We start from the raw sequence: 12,653 nt of genomic DNA, 5'->3' as shown, positions 1-12,653 counted from the left end.
ACAGAAACCTTCCGTGGAGCAGAAAGGCAAAAGCTTGCTTGATCTTGATTTTCAGTACAAATAGAGACCATGAAAATGGCTCGCTGCTGGTACAGCCCCAAACTCCAAAACACTGCATTTTCACAAGCTTTGTTAGAAAGCTTAGAGGCCTTACCGCCCAGGGACTGGAAACAAATGACCAATGCTTGCTTGTCAGGAGGCAATTAAAATGCTAATGCTGTTTGTCAGGCCACTTTAAGATCCTTTAGAAATTAGGGCTCATGGCAAGGAAGAGTGGTCAGAACACAGGGAGGTTGCTTTGGGTGTGGAAAAAATTAAGGGCAAATAAGGAATCTGGGTTGTGCCTGAGATGCAAGAGAGGGAAAACATTGGGCTAATTAAAGTCTATCAAGGACAAGGCATTGGTGAGAGAGCTCATGGCAGTCTTAAGATGCAGCTTCAAAAAATTAAAGAGAGGTTGATGGCTGCCTGCGTGTTTGGTATGGTGTGTGGAACAGAGGAATGTCAGCTCTGATAAGACCATAGCTCGTAGCAGCAGGGTGGTAGCATTCAGCCATGCAACATGAGGCATGAGAGAGCCCTCAGGGCCTCAGGATGCTGGGGTCTCCAGGCAAGCAGGCCCAGAGATGGGAGGCGCAGACAGGCTGGAACAGTAAAAAAGCTGAAAGGAGCCAGCAGCCAAAGTCATGCAGTTCCTGTTTACTAGCTGACAGAAAGGCAGATCAGTATGATAATTCCACCTTCATTCTAGGGAAAGCTAACTGAAAGTGCCTCTGTAGCTGGGAGTGAAGTTCCAGCAATGTTTGTTTGAACTTAGTTGAACTGTTGAATGTAAGGGAACTGCAATAAATTTGGGTAAAGGGACTGCCTCCTGGCCGGTGACTGTCTGCCACTGGGCACATTTCCACCGGTTCTGGAATGGCTAGGAAGGCCCAGCGGGGAAGTAGCTTGGGGAGAAAGGAGCAGCAGTGTCCCTAGTGTTACAGCCCCCTAGCAACAGCACTCGCTGAATCCTGGGTTCAAAGGAGCTGGATACAAAGACTCTAGAGCCGCTGACGAATTAGGCTCTGATTTCAAACTTTCAGGGGAGCTATAAGACTGTTATTAGAACTGACTTTTCTGAGCTTCTGAAAAACCTCAGAAATGAAACAGTTTTGAGATCACATACAATTTTAACTGTGGTGACTCATGATTCACGTACTCTTTGTTTTGTTGGAAGAAAATGTAAATAGTTCTGTTAAGAGATCTCTTTTAGATGTTTGCTAAAGTTTGCAAAGTAGTCCTATAGAGAGCTTGCTTTTGAATGTAAGTGTGTAAGAATTGTAAATACATATAGTGATATTCATGCTAGATGTAAATGTGTATAGTAATATTCATACTAGAATTATGTTAATCTGTTGATATTAATGAACCATGGTTTGGTGAAGCTAAAGGAGTCTTTAAGTTTGATACAGTTGCATCAGGAGTTTATTGACTTATTTGATGCATTTGCATCAAGAGTTTATTGATTTAAAAAAGGGCTTGGCACAGCTAAGGCTGTTATAGACATCTTAGACCCATTCAAAAAAGACATTCCATCTTTATCATCCTCTACTCCTTTACTGGGGTGTGTGGCAGCCCTAGGGATTGCTCTGGTTGCTTAAAGTACTTCAAGTAGGGACCAGAGTCAGAGCTGAGTTAAGCTCTGTACTTCCCCCTGCCAAAGGCTGTTAGTCAGGGACGGGCAATGTTCTTCTTGCTAGCTTCCAACCTAAGACAGAGTATGCTTGATGGAAAGTGTATCTCAAGGATGTGTAAGGTTGACTGGGGAAGAAGAATGACCTAAGGCAGAGCCTGAGGGGCCCTTGAATATATTAAGAAGGGGGAGCTGTAGAGACCCACAGAGGTTTCCTAGTGAGAAGTTACTCAGGGTCTGAGATTCTGAGCTTGCTTTAACCAGCAGGGCATAGGGCATGACTGGACCACAGGCATGGTTACCAGGTGTGTGGAAGGGTCTGCACTGGGCTGTGCGGGTATGCTTTGATCTTTTACCCTGCCCCTTGGCACTGTTATAAAAAGCCCTTTTGAAGAGACAGAAGGGGCCAGTGGATTTTGATCCAGGTCCTCCTGAAGCTAGCCTGTGTTTCTGTCTTTCTCCTCTCTGCTATCTTTCTATCTACAAGTTTCTTATTCCTCTCTCCTCCTCATAGGAACCTTTTTAAAAAGTGGGAGCTGGCCTCCTACACTAGCTTGGGCTACAAAGCAAAACCCTAGGGGGAGGAAGACGAGATATCAACCCAGTAACTCTGACACCTGACAGGAATTTCAAGGAGAAAAAAACCAGAACAAATACAAATGAATGAGAAAGAAAGTAGTAGTTGTTTTTTTTTTTTTTTTTTTTTTTTTGAGACACAGTCTGACTCTGCAGTCCAGGCTAGTCTGGACTGTTTAGTAGTCTCACTCTGCAGCACAGGCTAGCCTGGACTGTTTAGTAATACCCTGCCTCTGCCTCAAGTGCTGGAATCATGCCTTGGCCAACACACTCCATGTTTTTGTTTTGTTTTATGGAGCCAGATAGTATCTCTGGGTATCTGTGCCAGTTGGAATTAACTGTTTGCTTTACAGAATGTAGAATCACCAGGAGATGGGCCTCTGGGCATGCCTTTGGGGATTTATTTTGATTTTTGTTTAAGAGATCCATTCACTGTGGGTAAACCATTCCCTGGTTGGGATTCTGGACTAAACAAGTAGAGAGAAAACTGAGCAGCAGCAAGCATTTATAGCTCTCTGTTCCTGACTGATGTGCAGAGGACAGCTGCTTCAAGCTCCCTGACTTGAACTGGGAGTCAGGGTAAACCCTTTCTTCTTTAAGTTGCTTCTGTCAGTTTGTTTTGAGACATGGTCTTACTATGAAGCTCTGGCTGGGCTTGAAATTGCTACATAGATCAGTCTGACCTCAAATTCATAGAGATTCACTTGCCTCTGCCTCCCAAATGCTGGGGTGTATGCCATCTGGCCGGCTTTAATTTGTCTTGTTACATTTGCTTATTTGCTCTGTGTGTGTGCGTATGCATATGCACGTGTGTGGGTATGCATGCCATGGCACATGTGTGGCAATCAGAGGGCAACTTGGAGGAGTAAGTTCTTTCCTTCTACCATGTAGGTCCTGGAGATTAAACTCAGGTTGTTAGAATCAGTGGCAAGTGCCATTACCTGGAGAGCCATCTTGTCAGCCCCTGTCAGAGTAGTTCATCATAGCCAATAGAAAAAGAAACTACAACAGCAGTCCAGGCTGGCCTCAAATTTATGGTGACCCTCTTGCCCTCTCATGTGCTGGGATTACTATGTGTCACCATTTCTGGCTACATCTGGTTTGTTTGTTTTATTGTTCTGTTTTGTTTTTTTAATATAAGACTAGTTCTATGGAGCCAAAGACCAAGTCTCCAAGTTAGGCATGCCCAATTAACTATTAGCAAAATAAATGAACCTGTCTCATGCACATTGCTAAGGTTTTGCCAGAAAGTAAAAATCCTAAAAGCTTTCAGAAATAAAATCCAAGGGCAGAAAAGCACTACAAGTAATGGAAGCACTACACAATGCTTTTAAGGTTCTGAGAGAAAATGACCTCAGCCATTACACTTCCGTTTCTGCATTGCTACACACACACTCACTCACTCACTCACTCACTCACGCTGAATGTTATTAGTTTCACCTTTATACCTAAACTGTGAGGTCTTGAAGGACATGCTGAGCATCCAGAAAGTTCTCTCAGAATAAAGTTTAGTCCAGAAAAGTGAGACAAAGACCACGCAGCTAGCATGTGGTGGGAGCAAAGTGCCCACGGGGAAGGGCCAAGGGCAGTATTGAAGAACAGGAGAAGGCCTGCAGCTGGAAACAGATCCAGAGAACATGGCCGGGCCCAAGCAAGCCAAGGGAACCAGGAAAAATGGGAAGCCCTAAGAAATCAATACTTAGTAACTTCATTTTAGAGAGGAAACAGAAGGCCATCACACTGCAAAGAAGAAACGTGCAGGTGACCATAGAGCAGACCAGTGACATGGCCACTGGAGCACCAGGCAGCGGAGCACCGGCTGGCTGCCTTCTGTTAGACACTTGGTGCTCTTTGATCTCTGCCACTGGTTTGATTTTTTATAATATATCCTTATTAAATATATCAGGTACACACCTCACACACCTCAAGAGTTCTCTGCCCCAAGGGGGGTGTGACATCAAAGCTGGGAACAGGCTCAAGTATAAAACAGTATAAACAGACTCTACCAGCGCCCTCTGAATCATCAAAGGTATCCTTAGAATACATCATCAGGCCACTGGGACATCCTATCAGCACATGAAGGCTTGTTCATCCTGAACCTTTAGTTGTAGAGGAACTAATTGGGAAGCTGAGCTCTGGCAGAACTTGGTCAGTACAGGGTGATGGCCTGAAGGTTCCCAGAGGCTGTCTCCAATTGCCATGCCCTGACTCAGGCTCCCTGCATACCATTAGTCCCTTCTCCCATACCCTGCTTCTGTTTTGGTAGTGCTAGTGGATAAACCCAGGGCTTCCTGCATGCCAGGCCAGCACTACTGCAGGCAGTCCTTGCCAGAGGTCATTTCTTTTTAAGTATGCACAGTACTGACAGAAATTAAGGGGGAAAGCAGAAACTTCTGCCTCTGCATTTATAGTCAGTCCTCTCCTGCTGAGGCTGGGTCAGATGGTTGTACCTGGTGGGCAGTAAGCACTCAATAAAAAGCTGGGAAGGTATAATTATGGCGCTGCTTTGTGTCCAGCAGTTCATCAGGGCCTTTCCACTAATTACTAGTCAGTCCTCACAAGGTGCTTACGTAGCTAGAGATGAAGATCAGAAACAGGTGACTGAACTGGGATCCTGTGAGGCTGAGCCCGCAACCTGCACACCAGGCAGCTACTATCATAATGCCCACATGGGAAGAGGTCAGGTTAGGCAGGTGGAAAGAATGAACACTGAGTGGCAAGCTCACAAAAGTAGCCCAAGAACGGAGCCTATGTTCCTCCGAGAGACTCCAAGGCTGGCGTGACACCAGACCCCTAGGGGATCACCCTTGCAAGACCCACCTTCTTCAGAGAGGTTGTTCTCTTTGGTCTCCTTGTCCATCTGGCAGCACCAGCCTTCCAGTCGCTCTGTTTCTGCCTGAAGGAGCTTCAGGAACCAGTAGCCATCCCTGCGGCAGGCCCCCGGCTGGGCTGGCTCTGCTGGGGAGCTGGAGGAGGTCTCCAGCCAAGGGTCAGGTGGGGGCAGCGAAGATGCCTCCAGGGCAGGGTCGCTGTTGTCTCCATAGGAGAGGTTGCGCTTGATCTGGGCAATCTTGGGGGCCTGTCGGGGGCCAGCATCAATGCTGATGGAATTGGGGTGTGGGGTACAGTCTGGGAGACTCCTCTCAGATGACTTACAGCTGGAGTCATTGGCATCCTGGGTATCAGAGTCAGTGTCCCGACGGGAGGACATGCTGTGAGAGGGAGCGCTGCTTCTGTGGGGGCAGGGTGGGGACAAGAAGGAGTGAGTCACCAAGAGGGTCAGAAACCAGCAGCCACCTGACCCGGACACACGGGGAGACAGAGAAACGGATGCATCATCTGCTCACCATGCGCCTGAAGCGGGTCCCACAGCCCCCGCTCATTCTCTGCTCAGCCCTTGCCCGCCCTGCCCATGCCCACACGCGCACACACACACAAGGACAAGGTCATAAGGTTGTCTGTTTACTGCAGTGGGGCCAGGAAGACCACCAACATCAGGGGAGCTGGGGGCTACAGCCCAGCCCAGCCTTGCTCCCCTTGGGGTGACTGGTCTCAGAGCAAGCGCTCACGTGTCCACCCGCCTGCCCTGCCCAGCCCCACACCTGAGCCACCAGCGCACCCACACCCAGCTTGGTTATTAGAAATCCAGCAAGGAGAAGTGGGTTAGGAGAGCAGGAGAGGTGAGGGCGGAGGGAGGGAGAGGAGAGGGGAATAGCAGCCACCACACCTCTGTCCAACTTACCGCCAGTCGTCCTCTACCTGAACCCCGATGGACTGGAATTTGGTAGCGGGACTGGGCTCCTCTTTTGGCACTGGCTGAATGCAGTCAACCTTATTGAAGGACAACGACAGCAACGGCACGGAGACAAAGACAAGAATAAAAACAAACACCACACTTGCTGCTGAAATTCACATTAGTGGGACGACGCAAACAGACATGTGGACAGACGGACACAGGCATGCAGACACTGCACGTGGGCCCAAGTAGGGCCAGGTTAAGCCGGGCACTGCTCATTCGCGCAGAGGCGGGAGGGGGTGGAGATGACTGGCTTTCCCTACTCTGAGGAGGGCGCCATCACATCGATCGCTTTGGGTCCGTTGTCCTCCGAGAGGTGGGAAGCGCTCCTTCTAGTCCTCTCCTTTACACGGTCAGAGAGAAAAGGACGACGGGAGAGAACACACACAAAGCCACAGCCGTTATCTGGTGTAGTTGAAGCCGAGGGCTGTCTGGAGGCAAAGGTCACTCCCCTAACCCTGCTGCGGCCTGGAAGGGGAACTGGTGGGCACCCATACTCAGTGCCAAACACAGACAGCAGTTCTCAAGCCCAGAACCCAGAGCCAGCGATGCTACGGGATCCTGTCCCTGGACTTGTCACACTTGCTTTGTAAAGGGGAGGAAATATGGCAGCAGCCACACCCTGGGCCCAACCATGGAGCTGCCAGCTAAGCCCACCCGTCACGGCTCCACTGGAAGGAGGAGTTCACACTTGACCTGGGGCGTGAGATGTCAGGGTGGGAAGACAGCCTCAGGAGCTGGGATTCTAGGCGTAGGGGTCACAGAAGCTTTCTGGGATAGGAATACTGGCAAGAGCCAGCTTGGGAAGCACAGCTGTCTCCAAAGACTGATGGGAGCATGGGTGACGTCGGGTGAGGGGTGCTCAGAAGGCACTAAGAGCCAGAGTTCTTTTCCTGGTGCCTCACTCTCAATGAAGGAATCAGGGCTGGTCCTGACCTTCGAAGAAGGGAAGAAAATCTGGTTTGGGCAACAAGTAGGTGGTCTTCCCAAACAGAGACATGGTGGTCAGGACCAAGGGTCAAATACTGGGCAACTTCCTATGTCCGGAAGAATCCCACCTAGAGAGGCTGTAAGGGGCAAGTGCTGGACACGCATGAAGAAACCCAGCTGGGAGCCAGGATCTGTCCAACTTCCTTCCTGTATGTGGGGAACAGAAGGCCAGAGCTGTCTCTTGGGAACCCAGGCAAAGATAAGGAACTGCCTGCATTTTGGGTTCTGTTCAGTCTCCCCTCTGCAGGCATCCCTTGCTCCTTTTTCACTCCAGTGGTTTTTGTTTTTTAATTCTTTATTCTTTTCTTTTTTTTTTTTTTTTTTTTTTTTTTTTTTTGGTTTTTCAAGACAGGGTTTCTCTGTGTAGTTTTGGTGCCTGTCCTGGATCTTGCTCTGTAGACCAGGCTGTCCTTCCTTAAACTCACAGAGATCCGCCTGGCTCTGCCTCCCCAGTGCTGGGGTTAAAGGCATGCGCCACCACTGCCCAGTTGATTATCTATTCTTATTTTATGTACACTGTTGTTTTGCTGCATGTATGTCTATGTGAGGGTGTCAGATTTTAGAGTTACAGACAGTTGTGAGCTGCCATGTGGGTGCTGGGAATTGAACCTGGGTCCTCTGGAAGAGTCGTCAGTGCTCTTAACTGCTGAGCCATCTCTCTAGCCCCTGCACTCTAGTGTTTTGTCATCAACCTGATCACATCACTCACTCTGGCTACTGAGACAGACATTCCTGTAGCCCTAACACCACTTCACCACACTCCACCTTGTTCTCAACCCTCCCACTGGTTTGGAACTACTCCACCATCTCCCCACCCCAACGTCCTCACCTCCTTCTACTACAGCTGGCCTAGCCTCACTCACTGCCTTCTGCTGTAGTCTGGAGGTCCAGCCAGCTAGCAGAGGACTCTCTGGCTTTAGATCAATTCTTGAAAGTTGCAAAGCTGAGCTCCAGTTCACCTCACTCAACTAACAGAAGACAGACACCTGACACTGGGTGCTGTGAGGCAGGGGAGGGTAAGCTGGAGACTGTGGATATAAGTATACAATGGATTTGGTTGGCTTTTAGATGGAACTTGGCACTTGGGCCACAGGGCCCTGCTTATTTGGACCCTTTTCTATGAAGGGAGGCATAGAGACTGCCATCATACTTCTCACTTAGCCATGGGTCTGGTGCTTCAAGCGACCTACCTGTCCCCAAGGCCTGAGTGGGCTCTGGGTCAAGTTCCCCTTGAACAACCCCCATGGCTCAAGGGCCCTGGTCCCAGGCTTCTAGCCCAGCAGCGTCTATGCTCCACGATGCTCCCGCTGCCAAGCGGGGCCATAGCTTCCGTATCGAGCTGACCTTGGATTAGAGAACTGTTAAGCCAGTCCCACCTCCCATGGGTTGTCTGGCAGGGCAAAGGATGGAGTGGACAGACAGACAGTGGACAGCAAACAGTGTACAGGAGCTTGCTGGCTGAGTGTAACTACATTCACTGGGACAACCCACTGGAGGATCAGAAACATGTCCACAGCTGTGGACCTGCAGCATGGGCGGCTGTACATAAGCGAGTGTGGCTACAGGCAGAATTTGGTTCAGCCACTTGGGGCAGATGCCCCTGAATAGACCGACAAAAACACCTCTTCCCGGGAGACCCAGTGGGCCTCCACTAGATGTAATTACAAGCAGGCCGGTGCACGGAGTAGACAGAAGACAGTGCAAAAGGGACTCCTACTTGTATTCCTATTGATGACAGTTTCCTTTTGGGAATGGCCTCGGAATGGGACTCAGAGCTCGTCAATGTCCCTTGTTCACTCTTCAGAGCTGCATGCTTAGGTGGTGGTTCTGGAGCTTCAGGACCTGGGCTGATTCCACCTCGCGTCACACTGGGCGGTCGGGTACTGCTGTCCAGGCTGTCTGATGAGTTGCTCAAGCCCGACTGGCTTGTCACTTCGCTCTTGTGGTCTTGACTGTCCAGGTAGGTGTCCTGAGCAGACTCAGTACTGCTCTGCACGGTGACTGAGATGAACGGCTTTGATGTAGTACGTGGAGGGACCGGTGGTGGGGTCTTCTTATATGCCACTAGGCATGATGAACCTGCGGATAGGAGAGAGGAGGGCAAGGTGAAGGTGAAGCCTCTAACCCTTAAAGGCCCTTTCTGGGCCAAGGCCCTGTCTGACTTGGCCAAGCTCTGACCTCAGCCAGAGAGCTCTGAAGCAAGAGAATGAGCGTCACACACAGCAATGACCACTACAGGTGCATAGGTCCTGTTGACCCTCTTGCAAGGCTAGATCTTGTGGAGAAGCCATACTATTTAAAGATGCTCTCCACAAGACTGTGACAAAGCATGACCAATGTCAGGAAGAGGCAGTAACAAGAGGAACTTATCTTGCCTTCCCCAGGTCACTCTGTGACCCTTTGGGTCCTGCAGTTTCTTAGTCTTTTTTCTAATTCTCCTTCCCCACTCTCTCTGTGTGGACAAAATAATACATACACTTTGCCGCTCTCACCCACTTACTCTTCCTACAAAGACCCCACACAGCAGCCTGCTGCCCCCAAGACTCCACCCTGCCTGATCCTTCTCTCTGTTCCTGCTAAGATTCAGGAAAACAGGCACTGCCCAAGGTCTGAGTCACCTGGGGGCTGGCATGCAGCAGGGCACACATCAGCACAGGCTACTGCCTGCTTCCCAGGCTGCACTGTCTGGAACCAGATTAACTCTCCCAGCAGTGCTCATCTGAACAGGGACCTCTCTCAGTCCTGCCCTTAGAAGTGCCTTCTCAAACTCTGAGGGCCCACCAAAGCAAGCCCCTATGCAGGTCTTGAATGCTCTCTCCTATAGGGACCCAAGCAAGCCCCTACCTGGGAGCAGGAGCTACTCATCATAGAGATGGTACTCACTCAATGATAGTCTACAAAATAAGGCCCAGTGCCACAGAGGCTCGACAAGGGACACAGGAGAAAGTCCTCTATCTGCCAGTAGAGAGCATCACTACACAACCTGATAGAATGGCTATGAGAAAGTGATACAATCAAACACTAAGGCTGTGGAGAAACTGAATGAGACATACAACCATCTTGGAAAAAGGATTGGCATTTTCTTATAAAATTAAACATGCAATTATCACACAACTCAGCAAGAATAATCAGGCAAGTAGCACATAGACATACACATGCATGTTCAGGCAACTCTATTTGTAAAACCCAGGAACTGAAAACAAGTAGCTAAGTGATTGAATGGTGGCACATCTATACTAGGGAGTGACAAGAAATTAACTAAGCCACATGACGACTTGAATGAATCTCACATCACTTGTGGGTAAAGTGATTCCTCAAAGTTTCACAGTGAATGACTCTATTTTTATAACCTTCTTGAAATGACCAGATTTTTTCACAGAATGAAGACAGATAGTAACTGCCAGGGCTGAGGGAATACTCGGGGAGAAGACAATGGAGAAGACCAGAGGGAAGTCAGGAGAGTGAACTCCTACACGTGCAGTGACTGAACTGTGACCACGGCATCATTATGGGAACTCACTCGCACATGAGGAGGAACTGCACTCACTGAAAATGCACAAGTGTGTGCACACAGACAGGGAAATCCAAGTGAGATGGGTGGTCTGTGTCTTTGCTGGCATCCTGGTGTGATGCCATTCTACAGTTTGTAAGAGTCCTGGAAAGAGGCTACAGGGCAATCCAGGTCACCTTCTGTATTGTTTCTTTAGCAATCAAGGAAGCTAAACCTTCAGATGAGTGGTGTAAAGTAGCAGAGGCTACAGCAGAAATGGCCATGAGGCTGGCGACTAGCCTGCACAGTGGAGGTGATGTGTCTGGGTGTTTCCAGTCAGGAGTTCTCACTTCCCACTCCAAACTTCCCAGTTCTGCTCAGGCCTCTGGAGGAAACAGGACTTCCTCACATACACTCACCTACAGTCTTTGTCACTAAATTAAGGGGAGAGCACTGAGGATGTGGGGGACAGCTACACCTCTGGGCTAGAAGAAAGACCATAGGAGAGGTGAGAGGAGGGCTCAGGTCATAATATATATATATATATTATATATATGACCTTCCTCTGCCCTCCCCAATGCATGAGAAGGGGCAGGCCCTACTACACAGGCTGACAGACTAAAGTTGGGTCATTCATGTTGCTGTACTTAACTTTGTGGCTCTGTAAGGTGGGGGTATCTATCATACCCACTTTACAGATGGGTACATACAGCTCAGAATGCTAGAGAATATGCCCAGAGTTAGCAGTGCTCATTGGCAACCACATCTACTAGACTGCACAGCCTACCTCACCATTTCCCAGGCCTTGGGACCCTCTCAGCTGGGCACAGAGGCATAGGCATACCCAAGCCCAGATCCTACTGCTAGGGTAGACAGGATCTAGACTGAAGGCAGAGACCTGGCCTTAGGGGCAGGAGTTTGCTTTCTGGGCTTTCCAGTGTCCTCATCTATTCAGTGTTTCCAACTGGCAAGAGCACACCATAGTCACACGGTCCTTGGCAAACTCAAAGCATCCCCATCCCACACTCTCACTCTGGGATAGATGCACCACTATGACTGAGGGCAAGAGCCCTTCTCCTGCTTGTCTGAAGTTATCCTATTCTGGTAAGGGTCTTGAAGCCAGGAAGCAGCATGAACCAGACAAGCCCAAGTTCAAATCCTACTCTGTCGTTCACTAGTTGTGAAACAGTCACCTCACAGAAAGGAATGATGACACAGGCTACATCATAGAAGCCAGGCTCTGCATGGCCCAGCATGGAATGGTCTACCAACATCTAGGAAAGAGAGAACTAGGCCAGATCTCTAAGTCCCCAGCTACTAGGTCTGTGACCAGCATGGGGAGAGGGAGGACTCCATAACAAGATGAACATACAGGGCAATTATTAAAACCAATGCCACCAGAGCCCAGCAGTCAGGGCTGACTTACTAAGGTTTCAGGAATGGGAATGCCTGGCCTAAACGTCCCAGAGGAAGCAGGTTTCAGTGGTGGTGGTGGTGGGGTTTATGCCCAAGATCAGTACATTGAAGGTAGCACTAATTTGCTCAAAATACTCAAGAAAGAACCCACCTCTTAAGGGGAAGGAGCAACTCAGAACTAGACAGGATCCTTGTCCTCATCTGTGTGGTGGGGCAGATACTGGCTGAGTTAGTGTGTATGGTAGTTGCAAAAACGTGCTGTCTCCCAAGAAACAAGGGTTCTACTACAGCCAGGAGTCTAGACAGAAGACGGAGTTTTAGCCTCTCTCTCAAGGCTACAAAGAGCCAGGGTTTGGCTGCAGAACACAGAGGCCTGAATCCTGGCATCAGAAGAATGAATGTGTGAGAGGCTAGACCAAAGGCAGTGAGGGCTGGACAGACCTCTTCTGGGCCCTGACCTCACACAGGAGTGCTCTCATTTCCCTCGTGTGAACACACGCTAGGGCCTGAGCTTGGCTCTTGCCAGCACCTCATTCAGGCCACCTCTCCCACCTTAGTGTGCTCAGGTGTCATCTCCTCTTCTGTCACCTAGGGACCTGCATCCACCTACAGTCCCACCTTTAAGGATTCACTGGTCACGTGCGAGAGGCCAGAGGCGGTAGTGGGACTCCGTTTTGGCACAGGCTCAGGACAATGACTCAAGGATTGAA

General features: G+C 49.4%; 1 protein-coding gene across 2 annotated transcripts in view; it reads right to left on the bottom strand.

Annotated features, from left to right (window-relative positions):
• Positions 1–12,653, bottom strand: part of Dlgap4 (DLG associated protein 4) — a 169,011-nt gene that overhangs the window by 20,441 nt on the left and 135,917 nt on the right. For both annotated transcript variants that reach the window (XM_059261773.1, XM_059261774.1), the window contains 3 exons: positions 8,755–9,116; positions 5,994–6,082; positions 5,072–5,484 (listed from right to left, as the gene is read on the bottom strand). In XM_059261773.1, coding sequence (XP_059117756.1) covers positions 5,072–5,484; positions 5,994–6,082; positions 8,755–9,116 — 864 coding nt within the window. The remainder of the gene's footprint in view (positions 1–5,071; positions 5,485–5,993; positions 6,083–8,754; positions 9,117–12,653) is intronic.

Source organism: Peromyscus eremicus, chromosome 4, assembly GCF_949786415.1.
Source record: "Peromyscus eremicus chromosome 4, PerEre_H2_v1, whole genome shotgun sequence".
NCBI classification, from domain to species: Eukaryota; Metazoa; Chordata; class Mammalia; order Rodentia; family Cricetidae; genus Peromyscus; species Peromyscus eremicus.
Note: the sequence above shows the minus strand (reverse complement) of the source record. Positions and strands in the feature narration are given on the sequence as shown.